We start from the raw sequence: 21,943 nt of genomic DNA, 5'->3' as shown, positions 1-21,943 counted from the left end.
AAGAAGTCCTTTAGCTCCTCGCACTTGGTGGTGGTGAGGGGAGAGAGGTTTAAGACGACGGTTCGTGGTGAAGAGAAGCCTGGAATAGTGAGCACTTTTGGCAGAGGAGAGCAGAACCTGAAAGTGCTTTATGTGGTCCAGCCAGATCTGGCGATGAATGGCTAAACCAGTTGTCCGTCATAAACGTTCAAGTCTGTGTCCCTTGGACTTAAGGGAGTGGAAATGCGGGCCGTACCAGGGAGAACGACCAGGGTGAGAGAGATTAATGGTTTTAGTCGGAACAAGGGCATCAAAGGTGGAGGTGAGGATATGATTGAGCAGAAATGTGGTGAATGGAGGGCCAAAGGCTAGACAGTTGGGAATATGAAAGTGGCATTGTAAGGGAGTTTTTTCCAGGAGCGAGCACAGAAGGAAGTGGGGAACCAAGTTCCCCTACTCCCTACTGCTATTAATCTCTATAATTTTCAATTCCTCGTCTCAAAATTTTTCAATCCAGCTCCCTTGATGCTACTACATGCTTTTCGAGTCTGTTCCACACATCCAGCGAGAAGCTTTTTCAATCTCTTTGATTGAGATTTTTAAATAGGTTGATAAAAGCAAAATTCATTTCTGAATAAATCAGCTAAGATATAAAACCAGAATATTCTGAGACCTTTCCCTGAATTTCTCTCCCTCTATATCTCTCCCTGCACCTTTAAAGCACTCCTAAAAAATCCGTCTCTATGACCTAGTCTTTAATTACCCTCCTATTCGCTCCTCCTGGTTCGGAGAAGGAAATGAAATTCTACACAGGGGCAATTTCACAGAATGTTCAGCCACACCTGGGACACGAGTACACAATGCCGAACAAAAGGCCAACTAAACCAATCGGTTGAGGGAGGGGGGTGGGAGTAAGAGATGCATATTCACTGGGACAAAGTAAACAAATGTTTGAGATCAGACTGAGATCAGATCATTTCCACACCATTCACCTGAGGAAGGAGGAAGCCTCCGAAAGCTTGTGGAATTTAAAATAAATTTGTTGGACTATAACTTGGTGTTGTAAAATTGTTTACAATTGAGATCAGACTGTGTCGATATCTGTGATCCATTTCAAAGCGGATCCCCACCGTATCCGGATAACAGAACATGTCGATAAGACACACTGCACAAAGCACCAACTTCCTTGCACTTGTATTGGGATCCTCTCTGCCTGCTACTTATGAAGTTACACGAGGGTGACGTATATCTGTTGGAGGATCATGCAGATGACAGCACACGGACAGGACAGCCATTTATGCCGACGGGTTGGACGTGCGTTTACTAAAATTGGAAATACCCGCCAAAGGCTGATCCTCACAATCAGTAATATCTCTATTGCATATCTTTATGGAGACTCATCATGACTATGCAAATAACATATAGCACCAAATGCAACTTGATCTATTCAATTTCCCCCCCCCCCCCCCAGTATATTTATTAATATGTCTCACCCTAACCACTTCCTCACGATAACTAAAATCCCCTTTCCGATTCCGCTCTCTACGTGACTCCGGGCACGACCAGCTGCCCCCCCGCCACTCACATTCCGACGTAATCACGACGGCCGCTCGCCTGTGCGCGGCTTGGTTACGTGATATGCAGATGAGAGCGTGACGCATTATGACGTGCCGCTTAAATAAGGGCCGTCATTGAGGGGAGCGGGTCACTGCAGAGTCTCGCCAGAAGAAGCAGGTAACGGGTCGATACATTGTAGCGACAAACACAGCGATCGATCGTGCTGCCCGAATAAAGCGGCGTCGCTGCATGTACCTCGCCGCTATACGTGCGAGATATTAGATGTTGCATTCCTAGTCAAGATAAGATGCTTTATTTGTATAAAATAATACGTCAAATATAGCATAACCTCGTTTATATGTATTGTATCACACTGTTTTTATCTAAGATTGAATATAGATATCAAATGTATTTGTGTAGGAAAACAAATTTTGCAGGTAAATTGTATTATATTGTACTACTTTTAAAAAAATGTTCTTTTGCCAGCCGTACAATATAATACAATTATGTTTATGGTGCAGTTTTTATGTAGCTTATTGGTATAATTGTCGTGTAATGCCCAGTTCCTGGTGTGATGGCGCAGGGCTTTTGGTTGTTCTTTCCATTTACAGTAATCAATTTTAATGCGGCATCCGCTATTTAAATAGCTGATTAGTGGGAGTCCCGTTAGATGTGAGGATTTATAAATGAATTAACCTGAGCTCCCGCCGCGACCTTGGTGCTGACTTTGAGTGAAGCTCCAGGAAGGCGATGCTCGGGAATCGCTCTCGCTTCTAATCCAGTCTCTGGACGAGTCGTTTCATCCGAGACACAGCAACATCGCCAGACTGCGTGCGATGCCCTCTAGGTGTAGCAGTAGTCTTGTCACTGCCCCTCGTTACTCCGGGAGACTACAGCTGCCATAATGTCGTAGGATGGCACACGTGCTTGTTCAAAGATGCCCGCGGGCCATGCGACTGAGTTGGTTCTCGCACATGGGTTGGACACCTGAATCACAGTCCAGATGTTGACGGGAAATTCAGACGTTCAGAAGTTTTTTTTCCAAAACTCAATGTGACAGCATTAGATATTAATCCTAGGATACAAAGTGAGACAAGGAAAGGGTTTTGTGCAGTGTTGACCATTTTCTGAGGGAGGTGATGAATGCTGGAGAGATCTTACTAGGTTAAAATGAGTGAATATGGTGTCCATTTGCAAAAAAAAGATCTGGACATGAATATGGGATGAAATAATATAACTGATTATTGGAAGTAAACTTGAAAGTAACTTGCATTATGTTGTAGCCCAGAAGGGACAGATGTTGCCTGACAAGCCTTACCCTGAATCGACTGTATAGGTAGACTTTCAAAAAGCCTTTGCCAAAGTTCTGTGTGAAAGGTTACAACTATTATTTTGATGAGGAATTCAAGATAGAGTCATGAGACCAATCTGTCATGTTAAGAGAATTGATTTGAGGAAATTCTGCAGACAATTGGGTTTTTCAGCTTTTGGAAGGAGGAGATAGTCAAGGTAGTAATTAGCATAAGAATAGTAAATCTGGAACACTGCTTCAAAATGACAAGCCATGATGTGGAGATGCCGGTGATGGACTGGGGTTGACAATTGTAAACAATTTTACAACACCAAGTTGTACTGTACAGACAGACATATATAAATTATTAAAATAAATAAGCTAGTTGGGTAATAGAGCTTTAATGGGTTGTTAGGATTAAAACACAGGTTCCGAAAGCTTGTAGATTTCAAATAAAAATCGTTGGACTATAACTTGGTGTTGTAAAATTGTTTACAATTGTCAAAATGACAAAGCAGAGAAGAGTGGATTCAAATTACTGAAATGCAAATTCAGGACTGATGGGAAGTTTTTCTCCACATGGACTGATCAATATATAGAATAGGCTCCTGGGTTGGATACTTGAAGCAAAATGTTGGAATCACATAACTTAGCTGCTGTTATGACCTCTTTCTGGATGGATAGGCTGAATGGCTGTTGTTGGATAATTCCTTCCTTATCCTTTTAACAGATTTGTAAAGCTAGAGATAGTAATATGTCTGAGAATTAACTTCATTTATTCTTTCTTCAAAACATTCATCATTTAATATTTTATTCAGCATAGCACACATTTAGCCCCATGTCTGAAACTATCTCTGCAGGGAATGTCTCGGCGTAAATCGCGAGAATGGCTTATCCGAGCCTATTCATGCATGTGGTCTTGTCGGCAAAGCAAAAGCTCCTACCGAGTCAAATGTTGTGGCTCTTTTTATGCCATTTTCTATTTCCTGCTGGATGCAACACTATCTGGTGTTTTATGACCCCCAGTCCTCAGAACAGATAGCTGGACAGGGATGAGAGGCCTCGTGTCTTTTCATACCATACTGTTACTTCTTATCGTTGCTTTTCCTGAGCTGTAGCTTTGTTGTACAAAACCTTTGATGTCTGCTCTATAGAAGCCTTTTATATTGCAGCAATCTCCTTTCTTACACTTCCCTCCCGCCCCTCCCCCGCTGTGATCAGAAGCCTGTGTTTTAATCCTAACAACCCATTAAAGCTCTATTACCCAACTAGCTTATTTATTTTAATAATTTATATATGTCTGTCTGTACAGTACAATATTTTCGGCCCTGAAACTCATCCTCTCCAATGTGATCCGCTTCATTGAAGGAAAAAGACAGGATTTGCGAAAACACAGTTTAAACCAATTCTGTCCACATTACTGTTCTGTCTTTGTTCTGTATTAGAATAATGTAAAAACATATCTTTTGAGCCAATCAAATCTTAGGACTTAAACCATGCTTCCCCTTTGCCACCTGGTCCAGTTTTGGACTTAAGTTGGGAGCTCGTTACATAGTCACTTCACATGCAAAGCTTTGGTACATACTTGTCATAATTGGGTAGGACAAAAATTACTGTGTAGTTTCGCATGGAGGAAAGTCAGTTCCAATACAGAATCATTGGCCACAAATGCCCTGTGGAAGGCCAGGCCACCACCTAACTAGAAAGTCCTATAAACACAGAAGGGGACCAGTTGGCCTATTGGAGCCATCTACTGTAATCTCATTTCCTTGCTCTTGCTCTATATCCCTTTTTATATACTCCTCCTCCTCAAATACTTATCCAATTCCATTTTAATAGTTATTAAAAATGCTATAAATGTATAAAGTAACTAGGAATCTAAAAGTCTCATTTTAAAACTGATCTTTATCTTTCTCTGTTTCTTTTTGTGTCATTGTATGAAACCATTCATTCCTAAGCTGTCCAACAGCAGCAAAGGAATCATCAGAGTTCAAAATATGACCAAGCATCCCCTCGGTCTTCTCCAACACCATCCTGTCCCATTTTTATCTTTGCCATACTATTCAAATGTAATTGTCTTGTCTCACACTTGTTAACTTAGTGAAGATGTTGAACTGGAATGCATTTTGTGCTGTCTTCAGTTGCTATTGGGGCTTTTTTTTAAAGTCCTGGATACTATTGGTGGTGTGCAATTCATCTTTTGTATGATAAAAGTGGTGGCATTATTGCATGGAAATTGCCAATGGAAAATTATAAATGGCAAAACCACCATGAGGTTCAGTGCAGGGGCTGATGATTCAGCAGCATCCTGATGAGCAAGTTTTCTTCATGTCTTCCTCTTTCAGTGTGCAGTTTGGCATCAGCAAGATTTCAGTGACTGCTTGAACTGTAACTGATAATTTTACATAACTCTGTCACTGTGCTGAGTTTCAAATCTTCCTCTACTCAAAACCAGTCTCAGACGAGCACAGGACACATGGTACACTAGAAGCCCTGGCTCATGTTAAATGTAATCTTTGCCTGCTCCACCATGCCTTGGAATTATTGGGAGTGGTGGAAAGGTCAATCCCTAATACAGATAACATTCCTTGGCAAATTCAGTTTGCTTTTTATACCAGAAGACTGTGGGTGACATCTCAGATAATTTGTCTGTCAACCACTTTATTTTAAGGAACACATTGAAGTGTAACCTTGATGTGACCAATGTGCAATAATCGCTTATGTTTCTTTGCCTTGCTTAACTGTCTGTCTTGTGAAATTTTCTTCCTCATTTCTCACTGGGCTGGTGCCAATTGGCAGTAGTGAAAGGTTACCAATTACTTGTAGGTTTCGTAACCACCTCCCTCCTCGAAATAGATCTGTTTGAATAGTCTCTGAAACAGCTGAATGCTTTTCCACGTTTCCCTCCTGTTTCTTCCCCTCTCTGCCCCATCCCACCAGCCCCCAATGGCTGACTCTATTTAGACTACAATGTTTGAGGTATTAGAAGTTGGAACATGCAAGTATGAGTGGCCTGGAGCTGCACATTACATGATCGGTATCTGCAATTAGAACTGTCGGTATCTTTCTCTGCTGTCTATCCCATTAATATTTCACTTAGGTTGAAGGAGATAAAGGAGAGGCTTGTTGTGAATGTTATTATTCAGCATTGCTTGGGGTTTTTCTATTGTATGGGGTTACCTGCAGCAGTTTCAATTCAAATGGGCAGTGAATACCGTGGCACTGTTTGCTGTTGCATGATCTTGTAGAAATCACTCTTGGTTGCCACCAGTTTGATTTCTCTCAACAACCAAAGCTTGCCCCTATGTAGTGCCTTTTTTAATGTTGCGAACAGTCCCAAGGTGCTTTACAAAGCAAGACTAGCATTTGGGAGGAGTGTTATGAGGTGACGGTAAGTTTTGAGGAGCCTTTTGAAAGTGGGGATAGATGTAGCAAGGTCTTTAGGAAGAGAGTTCCAAAAGGACGAAAGCTCTGCCACCAACAGTTTGGGGGTGGGGAGGGGAAGAAGTGCACAGAAGGTCAGAGTTGGAAAAGGAGAGGTGCGCGTTTAGATTAAGGTTGCTGGGAGGAGGTTTCTTAGGTACGTGAGGTAAGGCCATAGAGGAACTTATAGATGAGGGCGAAGATTGTGAAATCCATATGTTGGGAGTCAGGATGATGATTGGTAAGTGGTATTTAAGTGCTAGGTAAGATGCAATTGTCAGAATTCTGATGTTAGAATTTGTCAGTGGAGCATTAGAGAAATGGTGCCTAGAGATGACTTAGACATAAATGAGAGGTGTGGAGTTAAAGTAAGGATAGAGACGGGTAATGTCATGGAGGCGGAATTAGCCAATCTTGGCAATGGACTGATTCTAAGCTTTGAAGTCCAGCTTGGAGCAAAATACTGTTTGGATCCAGCCTTAGTAGGTAGTTGGGAAGAGGGATGCCAGTAAAGGGTGTGGGGGAGTGGTTAAAATGCAAAGTTTCCAGCAAAGTTGAAAATAATTGATCTGTACCTGTTAACTGTTGAGCTCGAGAAAACTTTTTGGTTTATTCACGAATTGATATAGGACAGTACTGCAAAAGTCGGGGAATCCAGTCTGGTTGTAGGGAGGTACGGCTGGGTATTGGCTTGTATGTGGAACCTGACCGCCATGCTTGCAGATGTTGCAGAGGCAGCATGTAGAGGAGGAACAGGACTATTTTAATTGGACCAAGCATTGTAGGGGTGATCGTGAAGACTTGAAAGGGGGTGTAGTTGGTGTGCTGGTTACGTTGGGTTTGATAAGAGTAGAACAATGAAGTGGTAGTTTCACAAAGTTGCATCATTGAGGGGACTGTAGTGGTCCTGCATTGCTGAGGGTCATTAACAGTCCTTGCTTTCCTGTAACTTCCTGTCTGAAAGCTGGTGGCTTCATGGCTGGTAACTATTACAGATTGGAAAACTGTGGACCTAGAACAGCCTCGGGGTGATCTACTTGGAGTCTCTGGAAGGTTCTTAATTAGGATGTGGAGATGCCGGTGATGGACTGGGGTTGACAATTGTAAACAATTTTACAACACCAAGTTATAGTCCAGCAATTTTATTTTAAATTCACAAGCTTTCGGAGGCTTCCCCCTTCCTCAGGTGAACGATGTGAAGGAGGATTCTCACATAGGGCCATCTGCCTGGGAGCGAACTGTTTACAGGGGTTAGGGGATAGCAGGGTTGGCTGGGTGTACTGCTCAAAGCTATTTCCCACCTGGATGTAGTGTGATGTGGTAATTGTCCCCTTGTTGGTTTCTCAGACATGAAAACACATGAAGGTTCAACGGCCAGATCCAGCTATGGTTATAAAGAATTGGATAGGGGTAAATCAGGAAGTAGTGGCTTGGTAGTGCCAAGCTTGGGTATTATAAGCCAGTAGGTTGAACAAGGAAGGGAAGACTGAGGGAGATAAGGAGTTCCAAAGTTTTGAGGTCCTAGGAAAGAGGAGGAGGAGGAGGAGGAGGTGATGTGAGGAATCTTGCTTTCAAAATAATAAAAGATGTAGGGAGGAAGATTATAGGATGGGGTACTTGCAGCTTGAGAGGAACTACCTTGATAGAGGATTGTCTGCATTGTGAATTGTTCTGTGAATTCTTGAGATTGTAAACTCCTTTCTGTGCACACGGATTAAAGGATGAGCTATCTTGCAATCATTCAAATCCTGAAAGCTTTTGACATTTTGATATTTTATTCTGACCCTTGCAGTATAAGCTAAGGCTGGGTGCATTGTGAGCTTTGATGTTTTTGATGTAATGCTGCCAGGGATTTAGGTCATGTGGGGGGATGGGTCAAAAGTTAGTTCTCTGGGCGCAATACAAGGGGAGGAATGATCAAATTACCTCTATCCTATATATCTGATGCTATTAATCTGGATTGGCATCCTCACCTGAGGGTTGGGTCAATGGGAATATCATAATCCATTCCACCCTGCGGTATTGGGTGCGGTCTAGGATTTATCAGTCATTGGGATGAGGTGCTCAAATGCAAACTTTAAAGATTTGTGTATATCCATAGACATTTATTGCTGCCTATTGCTGAAAATTAAACTTGGATCATGCTGTAATCTGCTCTACTTGTCCAGTCATTTATCACCCGATCTGGCTTGATCACATCAAGCATTACTGTGCGTTGGCCAAAGCCAGCTACTACTTCAGGATCATCCTGGCGGGCAAGGATCAAAAGCAATCAGAAAGGCTAATGGAATGTTGACCTTTAGCTCAAGGGGCTGGAGAGAAGCACTAGTCCTATGGTAACTTCTCAAAAGCAAGAAACACATATGGGGTGCAAGACATTGGTTGAACTATGTGGGCTCCATTGTTTAGTGGATTAGGGGCTAAGTAGGGGAAGGCGAGGAGACTGACTACGTCCATAAATGACCTGGATGCAGAAACCAATTGTGAACTTGTTAAGTAGAGAACAGTGGAGCACAATTAATGATTTGTAAAAGGAAACAGAATTAGCAGAAGGAGACTTCAAAAGAGACCTGGGAGTAAATAACAGTGAACGGTGAGATAAGACAATATGGAGAAGCAGTTAGAAAAAAAACAATAGAAAGTTAGGATATATAACTAGGACCATGGAGTACAAGTATATGCAAGTTATGCTGAAGCATTTATAATGCACTGGGTCACCATATTCCAAAAGAAACATGCAAGCGTTGGAATGGATGGAAAGAAGAGCAACCAGAATGATCCCTGTGTAGAAACACTGGGAAGAACAGGACTGGAAAAGTCTCTGCAGTCCATTTGGCCAGTCAAAAAATTAACACTAGTCATATTGCTCACTCTCTCCAATATGTAATTCTCCCATAAATTTTTCCACACAATCTGCCTCCCAGACAGTCCATTCCACACATTTACCACCCTTTGCATGACGTAGTTATGTCTAAACTGCACCTTCCCACTTCTAAGCTTGAGCCTGTGTCCCCTCATTCTGGAGTATGTGGCAATCAAACATATTATTAGGGTTCAATTTACCTATTCCCTGAAGAATCTTGAATAATATCTTCCCTGAGCCATCCTTTTCTCCAGAGTAAACTATCCTACGCTTCTCTACCCTGCAAAATTCATGTCTTAAACTAGATATCTGGTTACCCCTTTCTGTACTGTGTCCAGTGCCTGATCGCCTTACAACCAGTGACCAGAATTGTATGCAGTACTCCACGTGTGGCAGTACAAGTGCTTTGCAAAGACTTCTCACCTGAGATTAGTGCTCTCCACCTTGGGGAGCTAGCCACCAACACCCCCAGATTCCTTTCCTATGTTCTGTAGCCTAGAGCAACTTAATTTGTATTAGTACTGTTTATTTCCCTTCCCTAGTCTCATTAAATTATGTTTGTCCATATTAAATACCACTTGCCAGTCATCAGCCCATCTTCCCAACCTATGTAGAGCCCTTTTTGATTTTTGGTTTCTCTCTTCCTTATTGTTTGAAACCTTGCCCCACCCCCAAAATTTGTCATGTGCAGTGTTTTCTCTCCCTCGCTTTAAATTATTTATATATACACTGTAAACAGCAGTAATCCTGGAACTGATTCTTATGGCACCATCCTTTGGCGTGTTGACAGCTTCAAACACAACCAGCCGTTGCAAACTTTAAGTTCACCTTGGGAGCATGTCCGTTATTCCATGCATTCCTGCCTTGTGGACTTGTAGCATAATGTCAAAGCCTTACTGAAATCTCGTATCATAAGGAATGAGCGTTTGGAAAAGATGAGTGAAATTTGAGCTCAATAGTCTTTTAAAAGTAGGTTCTGAGGGTACCTCATCAAGGTATATAAAAGATTAAATGGTATAGATGAGTAAATTGATCCCAGATATTGCTTCAAGCCAGTCAGGGCAGTGGGGTCAGAGGATGTAAATTTAAGTTGGTGAAATACATTTTTTTAAAATTTAAAACAAAACAGTATATTAGGAAACATTCTTTACTCTTTATTATTTAATTTGTCAGCCAATATAGTAGTATGAGATATTGAGAGTTCAAGATGTAGTTGGATGAGTTAGATCATATAGCAAGTAAATGTTGAGGGGCTGAATAGTGTTTACTCCTCATCGACTTGCGTTGTGCTTTTGTGAGGAGTGAAAGGAAAGAGAAAGAGGTAGTTGTATCCAGCACTTGCACACTTTGCTGTGATGGCTGGGCTCCAATATCAATCTGCTCTCCTGGTTGATTTACGATGCTGAGCTTCTGGGTTAAAGCGACCGATGAGCTGATACAAATTTTTATTTCCTTCGGCAGCAAAAATGGCCAACCTCAAGGACAAGCTAATCGGGCATTTGACGACCTCCCAGGCGGAGCGATCGTACAACAAGATAACAATTGTTGGTGTGGGCGCAGTAGGAATGGCATGTGCCATCAGCGTCTTAATGAAGGTAAGACAGGGGTCAGGTGATAATGTGGTAGCTTCTACTAGGCTGCAAGTTGAGATTCTGATTTATTTCAGACTGGCCTTTGGGGACCATGATTGGAGAATGGTAGGGCTTCTGCAGTTCTGGGCCTCTTAGGATGGGCAATCTGGTCTGCCCTAGTGTGAACACCATGGGGCATATATGGTTGCATGGTGTTGCCAACTTTGATTTTCCCCCCAATTGCCACCCCTGCATTTTCTATCCTCCTCTTCTGTAGACACTGATTCTTGCAGGTGGAGTGTTCCTAACCTTGTCCATGTGGTCTAGACGGAGTGTTTTGCTAGGCTGTGCCATTACAGGGGGCATCACAGCCAAATGAGTTCCTGATATCTGACAGCCACATGTGCTTTCCAACATATGTCATCAGGAACAGAAACTTTGGTTAATTTTCCCCCATCCTATCCCAGGGATGCTGAGACATATTGCAGTACCTATACTGCTACCCTGGCTAGGATCAGCTTACTGGAAATAGTATGACTGTCGAATCCTGACTACTGGAGTGCAAGGTTTACGGCAGCATGAGGCCCTTGGGAGCTGACTCTGATTGAATGTAGTTGTGACTCACATAGTTCCCTGTTTCAGGATCTGGCAGATGAGGTGGCTCTGGTGGATGTAATGGAGGACAAGTTGAAGGGAGAGATGATGGATCTACAACATGGTAGCCTCTTCCTTCACACTCCCAAGATTGTGGCCGGCAAGGGTGAGTAGAAGGCTGGGGGCGGGCGGTGGGTGGGTGGGGGGTGGGGAGGGGAGAAAAAAACAGAATTAGCCAGGGCTCATGCTGGAAATAGCATGTATGGGCCTCTTGTGACCAGGCTTTGAGATTGGAGCATAAACACATACATAGACCAGTTAGGCCAAATGACCTGTTTTTGTGCCGTAAATTCTGTGAGGGCTTGTAGTATGTGCATCTGCCAGCCTCCTGTGGTGGTAATGCAGGGGCTTTAGTGTATGGGACGAGGGGTTGGGGCTAGAATGTTTTGATTCTTGCACACGTAGTGTGTAATGGGGAGGTAAAAGTGGTGCAGTTCTTTCAGACAAGCTGTTGAGTTCATAGGATAACAGTGAGATGTGTAACGGTGTCTATGGGAGTAACCCTGCCTCGTGTTAGTGTAAATATCCTCTTGTTCATTTCACAGACTACAGTGTGACCGCTGGCTCCAAGCTGGTTGTGGTCACGGCTGGTGCTCGGCAGCAGGAGGGAGAGAGCCGCCTGAACCTTGTTCAGCGTAATGTGAACATTTTCAAATTCATCATCCCCAACGTCGTCAAACACAGCCCTGACTGCCTCATGCTGGTAGTGTCGAACCCAGGTGAGTGCTTTCCAACCTTATACAGGAGGGATCAGGAACTTGTTGGCTCACTGTGAGGGTGGGGCTAGGAGTATGAGCTCCTGTGTTCAAAAATACCGACTTTTAAAAAGGTGCTGCGCTCAAGCAAGGAGGTGCACAGTTGGAAAAAGGGTTGCCATCTTTTCTCAAGCCTGTCGGGGAGGGATCATGGTTTGAGATCTGCTTTGTTATTGACACAAATTCACTTGTGAAGTAATGCCTCCATATCGTAAGTAAGGGAAGTGCCCGACAAACTGACTTTTGTAACCTACCATGAAGTGATTTTAAAAAAAAAAATGTGACTACAGATCTGGTTAAATTGGAATTTAAGATTTAAAAACTGAAGGGCATTACTGCATCAGTTGTAGCTGAAGCCTATCCTTGGCCCAACCATCCTCACTGCTCCATCTCTAACCTCTCTGGTTATTGAGCGTGCCATTACCACCCAGCTCCATGCTCACTTTGCCTATTACTCCCTGTTCAGATCCCTTCAATCTGATTTCTGCCCTGTCCACAGCATAGAGACTTATTCTGGTCAAAGTCATTGACGTCCTTTGTGACAGTGGCACACTATTCCTATTTATCTTGCTTGACTGCAGCATTCGTCATGATAGACCAATCCCATTATCATCCCCTGGCACAGCTTTGTTTGATTCCACTCCTACATGTTTCGTTGTAGCCCGTACTTCTCCTGCAATGGCTATTCCTTGCATCACCGAGTCCATCCATGGGATAGCTTCTTCTACAACCAAGCCCTCTCATTCCTGGTTAACGTGCTTCCCCTTGGTGATGACATATAGAATCATTGAATGATACAGCACAGAAGGAGGCCATTCGGCCCAATGTGGCTGTGTCGGCTCGTTGAATGAGCTATCCAATTAGTCCCACTCCCCTGCTCTTTCCCCATAGCCCTTCAAATTTTCACCTTCAAGTATTTATCCAACTCCCTTTTTGAAAGTTACTATTGAATCTGCTTCCACCACCCTTTCAGGCAGTACATTCCAGATCATCGCCACTTGCTGTGTTTAAAAAAAAAAGGTTTCCTCTAGTTCTTTAAGTCATAAGGTCAGTTTTCCTCTGCATACTGCTGATGCTCAGCTCTACTACCCTGCCATCATTCTGAATGCTGTGACCACCACTTTGCTGACTAATGCCAAATTGTGGAAAAGCCAGAAGTTTATTCAAGTTAACATCAACAAAACAAAGCCATCCTGCTGGGCTCCTGCCAAAAAGTCTGCATCCTATCTTCCCAACCCCCAACTCTTCCCTCCCCCCTCCATTGGCTGAATTTGACAGAAGCCTTGGAGTTCTTTGGCCTTGCCCTGAGCTTCAAACACCATTTCATATCTGGCACCAAGATCCCAATTGGCTCACTGTCCCCAGTGCATTTAATTTAAAATCCTTGTTCTTGTCGACAGTACCTCCTTGCTTGTGCACCTTCTCCAGGCCTACTTGCCAGCACGTATCCTCTGCTCTTCCAGCTCTGGACTTTTTTGTTGCTTCTGCTTCAGTGGCAGAGCCCTCGGTGCACCTCTGGGTGGTGTGGCTCAGTGTACCGATGGTACAGGTTGATGTATCCTCTCGTACAGGTTGATGTATCCTCCTTATAATTGGGGAGGAGGTAGAGGGCTGCTACCTCCTCCCCAATCTGTACGTTTAGTGGTTTCTTGCAGATCCTCTCTGAGCATAAGTGAGTAAAAATGTGTAGAATGGTGGGGGGGGGGGGGGGGGGGGGAGGGAGGGAAGAGGGTGTTATCTGCTAAAGGAGTATGAATGAGAAGTGATAATGAGCCGGTGGTGGGGCGGGGGGGGGGGGGGGAAGAGAAGGGTGATTTCCCAGAATGGATGGTTGGTTGAATGTGCTGAGCAGGCTGCAGTAGCTCGCTCGAGCAGAAGTCTCATCTGAGACCGTTCAAGTTGTTCATAGTATGAGTACAGAACACCATCACCATGGAAACTACACAAGGCCCAGGGTGGAAATTGCCTCCACAACAAAGACTACCCATTGTCCGTGGAATTTACTGTTTTGTTTTTAGAACAAAAGATTAAAAGGAATGTATCTCTAGTCCTGAAGGCAAATGAGCTTTCCCAGCAATCCTACTGAGTAACGGCTGTGCTGTTAACTGTTTGAGTGCTGGAATTAAAATGTGAAGGAATGACTTAGCAGTAAATCTCCTTTGGACACACTTAACAAATGAAGGTCACTCTGAGCACTGATTCTGATGTCCTCTATTACTACAAATTGTTAAAAGTATCAGTTTAATGGAGAATTGCAGCCAGTCTGTCCAGTAAACTGCAGATTGAGAGGATGAGGTTCTCTGTTTAGGGTTGGGGGTTATGTTTTGGGGTGGGGGTGGGCTGAGGGGTTCGTTTAGGGGTTAATCTATATATAATTTTTCCCCCCGTTTTTTTTTCTTAGTGGATGTCCTGACCTACGTGGCGTGGAAGCTGAGTGGTCTTCCCATGCACCGTGTTATTGGCAGCGGCTGTAACCTGGACTCTGCTCGGTTCCGATACCTAATGGGGGAGAGACTGGGAATCCACAGCTCCAGCTGTCACGGCTGGGTGATTGGCGAGCACGGCGACTCGAGCGGTATGCCTGCAGGAGATGCTCCAATTTATGCTTCAGAGGTTAAGGTTGAAATTGAAGTAGGCCAAATGTCATATTGGAGCCAGTTGGCCTGGAACCAGATAGCTATATCACTGCTTCCCTCAGTCTGTTGCCAAAAGATGACTGCAGGCTGGTACAAGTCATTTTGCATAGTGCTGTCAAATATCCTCAGTAGCTCTTGCTGTAATGAGACATGATGTGGAGATGCCGGTGATGGACTGGGGTTGACAATTGTAAACAATTTTACAACACCAAGTTATAGTCCAGCAATTTTATTTTAAATTCACAAGCTTTCGGAGATTTTCTCCTTCCTCAGGCAAATGTTTCAAGATCTCCTTGAAGCCTACGCATTTATACATATTGAACAATAATAAATGGTGTTTACAGACTGCCTCTGCAACTGCCCGTTGCCAAGGCAATCACCGTGTTCAGACAGAGAGGTGTTACCTGCAGAACCTCCGAATACACATTCAATAAAAAAACAAACAGGGAAAAAAAAACAGAGAAAAAAAAAACACAGAGAGAGGCAGAAACATCCGGAAGGCAGAGAGAGCCAGCAAATGACCCATTATATTAAAAACAGATAACATTTGTTCGCTGGTGGGGTAACGTGTAGCGTGACATGAACCCAAGATCCCGGTTGAGGCCGTCCTCATGGGTGCGGTCTCCATCAAAGACGGGCACCTCAGCACCTCACTCTACCGCAAGCCCACGGACAACCTCACGATGCTCCACTTTTCCAGCTTCCACCCTAACCACGTCAAAGAGGCCATCCCCTATGGACAGGCCCTGCGAATACACAGGGTCTGCTCAGACGAGGAGGAACGCGATGGACACCTACAGACGCTGAAAGACGCCCTAGTAAGAACGGGATATGACGCTCGACTCATCGATCGACAGTTCCGACGGGCCACAGCAAAAAATCGCATAGACCTCCTCAGGAGACTAACACGGGACGCAACCAACAGAGTACCCTTTGTCGTCCAGTACTTCCCCGGAGCGGAGAAACTACGCCATGTTCTCCGCAGCCTTCAACATGTCATCAATGAGGACAAACACCTCGCTATGGCCATCCCCACACCTCCACTACTCGCCTTTAAACAGCCACCCAACCTCAAACAGACCATCGTTCGCAGCAAACTACCTAGCTTTCAAGAGAACAGCGTCCACGACGCCACACAACCCTGCCACGGTAACCTCTGCAAGACATGCCAGATCATCGACACAGATACCACCATCACACGAGATGACACCACCCACCAGGTGCATGGTTCATACTCCTGTGACTCAGCCAACGTTGTCTACCTCATACGTTGCAGGAAAGGATGCCCCAGAGCATGGTACATTGGCGAGACCATGCAGACGCTGCGACAACGGATGAACGGACACCGCGCAACAATCGCCAAACAGGAGGGTTCCCTCCCAGTCGGGGAACACTTCAGCAGTCATGGACATTCATCCACCGACCTTCGGGTAAGCGTACTCCAAGGCGGCCTTCGAGACACACGACAACGCAAAATCGTCGAGCAGAAATTGATAGCCAAGTTCCGCACCCATGAGGACGGCCTCAACCGGGATCTTGGGTTCATGTCACGCTACACGTTACCCCACCAGCGAACAAATGTTATCTGTTTTTAATATAATGGGTCATTTGCTGGCTCTCTCTGCCTTCCGGATGTTTCTGCCTCTCTCTGTGTTTTTTTTTTCTCTTTTTTTTTCCCTGTTTGTTTTTTTATTGAATGTGTATTCGGAGGTTCTGCAGGTAACACCTCTCTGTCTGAACACGGTGATGGCCTTGGCAACGGGCAGTTGCAGAGGCAGTCTGTAAACACCATTTATTATTGTTCAATATGTATAAATGCGTAGGCTTCAAGGAGATCTTGAAACATTTGCCTGAGGAAGGAGAAAATCTCCGAAAGCTTGTGAATTTAAAATAAAATTGCTGGACTATAACTTGGTGTTGTAAAATTGTTTACAATTGTAATGAGACAGTGTGACTCGGGAACTGTGATATGCGCCTACCTGTCGCTGCATGTAGCCCTGAACTGAGTTACACAGAATTAACGGGACAAGGGGTTACTCCCCTCCCACTGGAATTGCCTCTTGTTGAGTTCAGTGTAACCCAGTGGGATCTGATAGTTATTGAAAGGCTGAGGTAATATAATCTATCTGTTTTAACTAGAACTTAAACTAGGGTCATACATCTAGAGAACAGAAGCACAAAATTAGCAACCCTGTATGAGATTACAGTTCTGGTGGGGGATGGGAATCTTCAGTAGTAGGAATATAGTAAAGGCTTCAGTAAGTCAGTTTAAAAACACACAATGTCTAGTTCAGAATGGAGTTGGAAATTCCCAATTTCTATGGATGATCAGTTTACATCATGGATCACAATGGTTTCACTCCAAGAAGGTAACTGCAGTTAAACAGTGTTACAGATAGTGTGCTTTTTTAACTGCTTTCTCAACCTTTCCTGCCACCTTCAAAGATTTGTGCACATATGCCCAGGTCTCTCTGTTCCTGTACTCCCTTTCGAATTGCACCATTTAGTTTATATTGCCTCTCCTCATTCTTCCTGCCTAAATGTATCATTTCGCCCTTCTCTGCTTTAAATTTCATCTGCCATGTGTCCGCCCATTCCACCAGCCTGTCTATGTCCTCTTGAAGTTGATTACTATCCTCCTCACTGTTTACTACACTTCCAAGTTTTGTGTCATCTGCAAATTTTGAAATTGTGCCCTGTACACCCAAGTCCAGGTTATTAATATATATCAAAAAAAGCAGTGGTCCTAATACTGACCCCTGGGGAACACCACTGTATTCCTTGCTCCAATCCCAAAAACAATTGTTCACCACTATTCTGTTCCCTGTCACTTAGCCAATTTTGTATCCATGCTGCCGCTGCCCCTTTTATTCTATGGGCTTCAATTTTGCTGATTAAGCAATGTTGCAATTAAGCATCATGACTCCCCTCCCACCTACAGCCATGTCATCTCCTGGGAAAGGATTTTTAAAAAAAACCCTAGGCCAATTCAGGGGAAAAAGAATTCTGGAAAATTCTTCTCCAGTGTGATCAAAAACGAGCTCCAGGAGATGATGGTGACCACAAGGTGCATCGTCCAACCTTCCACTGACTTTTCACATGCAGCATTGTCTCTATATAGAGAAACCACGATCCTGCCTCGAACACCTTGGAAACTGACTTGAAAGGAACCTGGGTAATGAGCAGTCTGTGCTCTTGCCTGTTTAACCATGAATTCATGCCCTACTCATGGGGGTGGGGGGGTGGAGAGGAGATGTTGGGGAGAATACATGACGATGCAGAATATACATGACTAACGGAAGGAGCAGGCTTACTGGGTCAGATTAGCTTTTCAGTTGTAACTTGGACAGTTTGAAATGAGTTGCCCAATGCAGAAGTTTGCCATGTATGTCACTAAGATTTCAGTGAAGCATTATGCTTGCTGTGTGGCATTTTCAGACCATTATCCTGAGCTGTGGGAGAATACCCAAGAGTGCAGTTAGATTCTTTCCAAACTTCTTTTGTGCTCGCAGAGAGTATTTTGTGTTGTATAATAATAGGGTGATGGATGTTGGGATATTGGTGCTGGTTTTGTATTAATCCTGCTACATTTTTTTTCTTCTTGGTTTGTTTTATCACAGTGCCTGTGTGGAGTGGCATGAATGTTGCAGGTGTGAGCCTGAAGGAACTCCACCCTGATATAGGAACTGAAAAAGACAAAGAGAACTGGAAGAAGGTGCACAAGGATGTGGTGGACAGGTGAGGACTGGAGCAATCAGACCCATTGTAAATTCTAAACGGGGTGTGTGTGTGTGTGTGTGTGGCCATTCTCCATTGGCTTCCATATTGGCTGCTGTGGTCTCTAAACGGAATTTGTTAGAGAAGCTCGTTACAGTCCATTTTGGTTCATGCTTTTAAAATGCCGTGAAAACTCGAGTGCTTCCTGAGAGGGTCAAGATCTGCTTGTAAATTGCATTTGATTAGCACTTTTAAACTGGCAAAAGTTAGGGGAAAAGGGAGGGATGCACACCAAGCAGGAATTGGAAGTTTACTGGGAGAGAATGTTTAGAGGATATGACGAAAGGGTGGGTGCATTGCGGTATAGAAAGTGAAATGGGGTGTTGGAATTTGATGGTTCATCAGTGGAAAATACTGCTGCATCTTTGCAGAGTCTCGATGGTGCCTGGATCTAGTAATTAACCCAAGTGAGAGACATATTTTTCTCTGCAGCTTGACAAATTGTCTTTTTTAGTCCAAGCAGCAAGTCCTAATGATGGGGTAGACGTAGAGAAGATGTTTCCACTTGCGGGGGAGATCAGAACTAGGGGCCATAAATATAAGATAGTCACATAAATATAAGGGGCCACAGCAAAAAATCGCATAGACCTCCTCAGGAGACTAACACGGGACGCAACCAACAGAGTACCCTTTGTCGTCCAGTACTTCCCCGGAGCGGAGAAACTACGCCATGTTCTCCGCAGCCTTCAACATGTCATCAATGAGGACAAACACCTCGCTATGGCCATCCCCACACCTCCACTACTCGCCTTTAAACAGCCACCCAACCTCAAACAGACCATCGTTCGCAGCAAACTACCTAGCTTTCAAGAGAACAGCGTCCACGACGCCACACAACCCTGCCACGGTAACCTCTGCAAGACATGCCAGATCATCGACACAGATACCACCATCACACGAGATGACACCACCCACCAGGTGCATGGTTCATACTCCTGTGACTCAGCCAACGTTGTCTACCTCATACGTTGCAGGAAAGGATGCCCCAGAGCATGGTACATTGGCGAGACCATGCAGACGCTGCGACAACGGATGAACGGACACCGCGCAACAATCGCCAAACAGGAGGGTTCCCTCCCAGTCGGGGAACACTTCAGCAGTCATGGACATTCATCCACCGACCTTCGGGTAAGCGTACTCCAAGGCGGCCTTCGAGACACACGACAACGCAAAATCGTCGAGCAGAAATTGATAGCCAAGTTCCGCACCCATGAGGACGGCCTCAACCGGGATCTTGGGTTCATGTCACGCTACACGTTACCCCACCAGCGAACAAATGTTATCTGTTTTTAATATAATGGGTCATTTGCTGGCTCTCTCTGCCTTCCGGATGTTTCTGCCTCTCTCTGTGTTTTTTTTTCTCTGTTTTTTTTTCCCTGTTTGTTTTTTTATTGAATGTGTATTCGGAGGTTCTGCAGGTAACACCTCTCTGTCTGAACACGGTGATTGCCTTGGCAACGGGCAGTTGCAGAGGCAGTCTGTAAACACCATTTATTATTGTTCAATATGTATAAATGCGTAGGCTTCAAGGAGATCTTGAAACATTTGCCTGAGGAAGGAGAAAATCTCCGAAAGCTTGTGAATTTAAAATAAAATTGCTGGACTATAACTTGGTGTTGTAAAATTGTTTACAATTGTCAACCCCAGTCCATCACCGGCATCTCCACATCATGACTAATAAATCCAGAAGAGAATTCTGGAGAAACTTCTTTACCCAGAGAGTGGTTAGAATGTGGAACTGTACCACAAGAAGTATTTGAGTGCATAGATGCATTTAAGGGGAAGCTAGGTACGTAAATGAGGGAGAAAGGAATAGAAGGATATGATAGTTAGATGAAGTAGGGAGAGAGACCTGTTGGGCTGAAAGGTTGTACAGCACAGAAACAGACCAATGTAATTCTAATATTCTTCAGCAATATCATTTCAGGTCTTCTCTCATGCTATAAATAAGAGTTTCTTATATTATGGAGAGCAGTCAAATAATGCACAGACACTCGGTGTAGGATCATGCATGAATGGTTGCTTGGACAAGATGCTAGAGTGCTACCAGCACCCATGGAACTGTAAAGCAGCAGGAATCAGTGACATCAGGAGAGGAGGAAAGAAAGTTAAGGGTAGAATGATACATTGCGGCTTTGTGCTGCTGGTAGTGTAAGTCATGAAATACAATGTAGCACAGTACCATAAACTGTCTCTCTGGCTGGGAATTGATGCGATTAATGGGTTTTCTTACCAAAGAATTGTTGTTTGGGGATTCAGTGTGGTCCTTGTTGTTCTGTTTCTCCAGTGCTTATGAGGTGATAAAACTGAAAGGCTACACCTCCTGGGCCATTGGGATGTCCGTGGCAGACCTGGCGGAAACGATTATGAAAAACCTGCGAAGGGTGCACCCCATATCCACAATGGTTAAGGTAAGAGGAGCAATGTTAGGTGCTGAAGTGCACTGTGTATGGGGAAGAGTGGGACTTGTACAATCAGCTGTAAGCATTAAAACAGGACCGTTCACAACTTCCTGCTACACCTGAGTTGAAATAATGTTAACTGAGTAGCAGCTGTGCTCTGACCAACCTGTTGTTCCCTTCCTATAGGGTTTCTATGGCATTAAAGATGATGTTTTTATGAGCCTCCCTTGTGTTCTGGATAACCATGGAATCTGTAATATTGTGAAGATGACGCTGAAGCCAGATGAAGAAGGGCAGCTGCAGAAGAGTGCCAACACCTTGTGGGACATTCAGAAGGATCTGCAGTTCTGAACCTCTCCACTCTAGCCTTCCTATGCAGCAGTAACCTCACAATGGTCATAGACTGGTGATCTTGTTGTGTTAGCCCCTTTTAGCAAATGGACAGCTGCCTTGTCTGCTGTCATTTCTGTGATCACTTGCTTTTAGTGAATTTTAATAACTTGTTTTTTTTTTCTGACCATGACCTGTATTTTCTGATGCTGCATTGCTAAACAGCTCTCAGTATTACTGGGAGGGAGTTCGTCAGTATTTTGTGTAATGACAGTGTTTACCAATCAGACCATGTCGTCTTCCTCACCTGAGCACCTCACTGCTGTTAATGTCTTAACTATTTATGTAGAGCAGGCAGCTATGTATTTGAGTAAAGCCATCTCCTGTTGAAAAAAAAATAAAGTTTGATCAACTCCATTCTCTTTTGTTTTCTGAAGCTGTCTTATGATTAATCATATGATCAATATTTTTTTTAAAAGTTTGCAGCTCTGAATCGTGTTTCCAATCCCCAGAAACCCTCTGGTAATCTGCAACAATGCCCCTAAAATCCTGGAGAACTGTTTTTTAAATAATAAGCTGGTGCTCACTCATCAATGATGGAATTCTCCAAACCAATCTAAGCTGCAAAGGCTGCCTTTTTGTTGTGGGAACCCTTTCTCTGAATTATTGAGAAACCCAAGTCAAGGCTCTTGATATCACCAACTG

General features: G+C 44.0%; 1 protein-coding gene across 1 annotated transcript; it reads left to right on the top strand.

The window, feature by feature from the left end:
• Positions 1-1,635: 1,635 nt before the first annotated feature.
• Positions 1,636-21,655, top strand: LOC137327877 (L-lactate dehydrogenase A chain). The gene is made up of 8 exons (XM_067993765.1): positions 1,636-1,713; positions 10,575-10,708; positions 11,327-11,444; positions 11,884-12,057; positions 14,495-14,668; positions 18,350-18,467; positions 20,794-20,917; positions 21,095-21,655. Exons 2-8 carry the CDS (start codon positions 10,580-10,582, stop codon positions 21,257-21,259), a joined length of 1,002 nt encoding a protein of 333 aa, XP_067849866.1. The 5' UTR covers positions 1,636-1,713; positions 10,575-10,579; the 3' UTR covers positions 21,260-21,655.
• Positions 21,656-21,943: the final 288 nt, after the last annotated feature.

Source organism: Heptranchias perlo, chromosome 12 (assembly GCF_035084215.1).
Source record: "Heptranchias perlo isolate sHepPer1 chromosome 12, sHepPer1.hap1, whole genome shotgun sequence".
Classification (NCBI taxonomy): Eukaryota; Metazoa; Chordata; class Chondrichthyes; order Hexanchiformes; family Hexanchidae; genus Heptranchias; species Heptranchias perlo.
This window is presented reverse-complemented; position numbering and strand designations above follow the sequence as displayed.

Bases quoted from the DNA above. Each gene is read 5' to 3' on its own strand.
- LOC137327877 (XM_067993765.1), top strand. From the start codon at position 10,580: ATGGCCAACCTCAAGGACAAGCTAATCGGGCATTTGACGACCTCCCAG. The intron at 11,445-11,883 runs GTGAGTAGAAGG...TTCATTTCACAG, and splicing joins CAAGATTGTGGCCGGCAAGG to ACTACAGTGTGACCGCTGGC. The intron at 20,918-21,094 runs GTAAGAGGAGCA...CCCTTCCTATAG, and splicing joins CCATATCCACAATGGTTAAG to GGTTTCTATGGCATTAAAGA.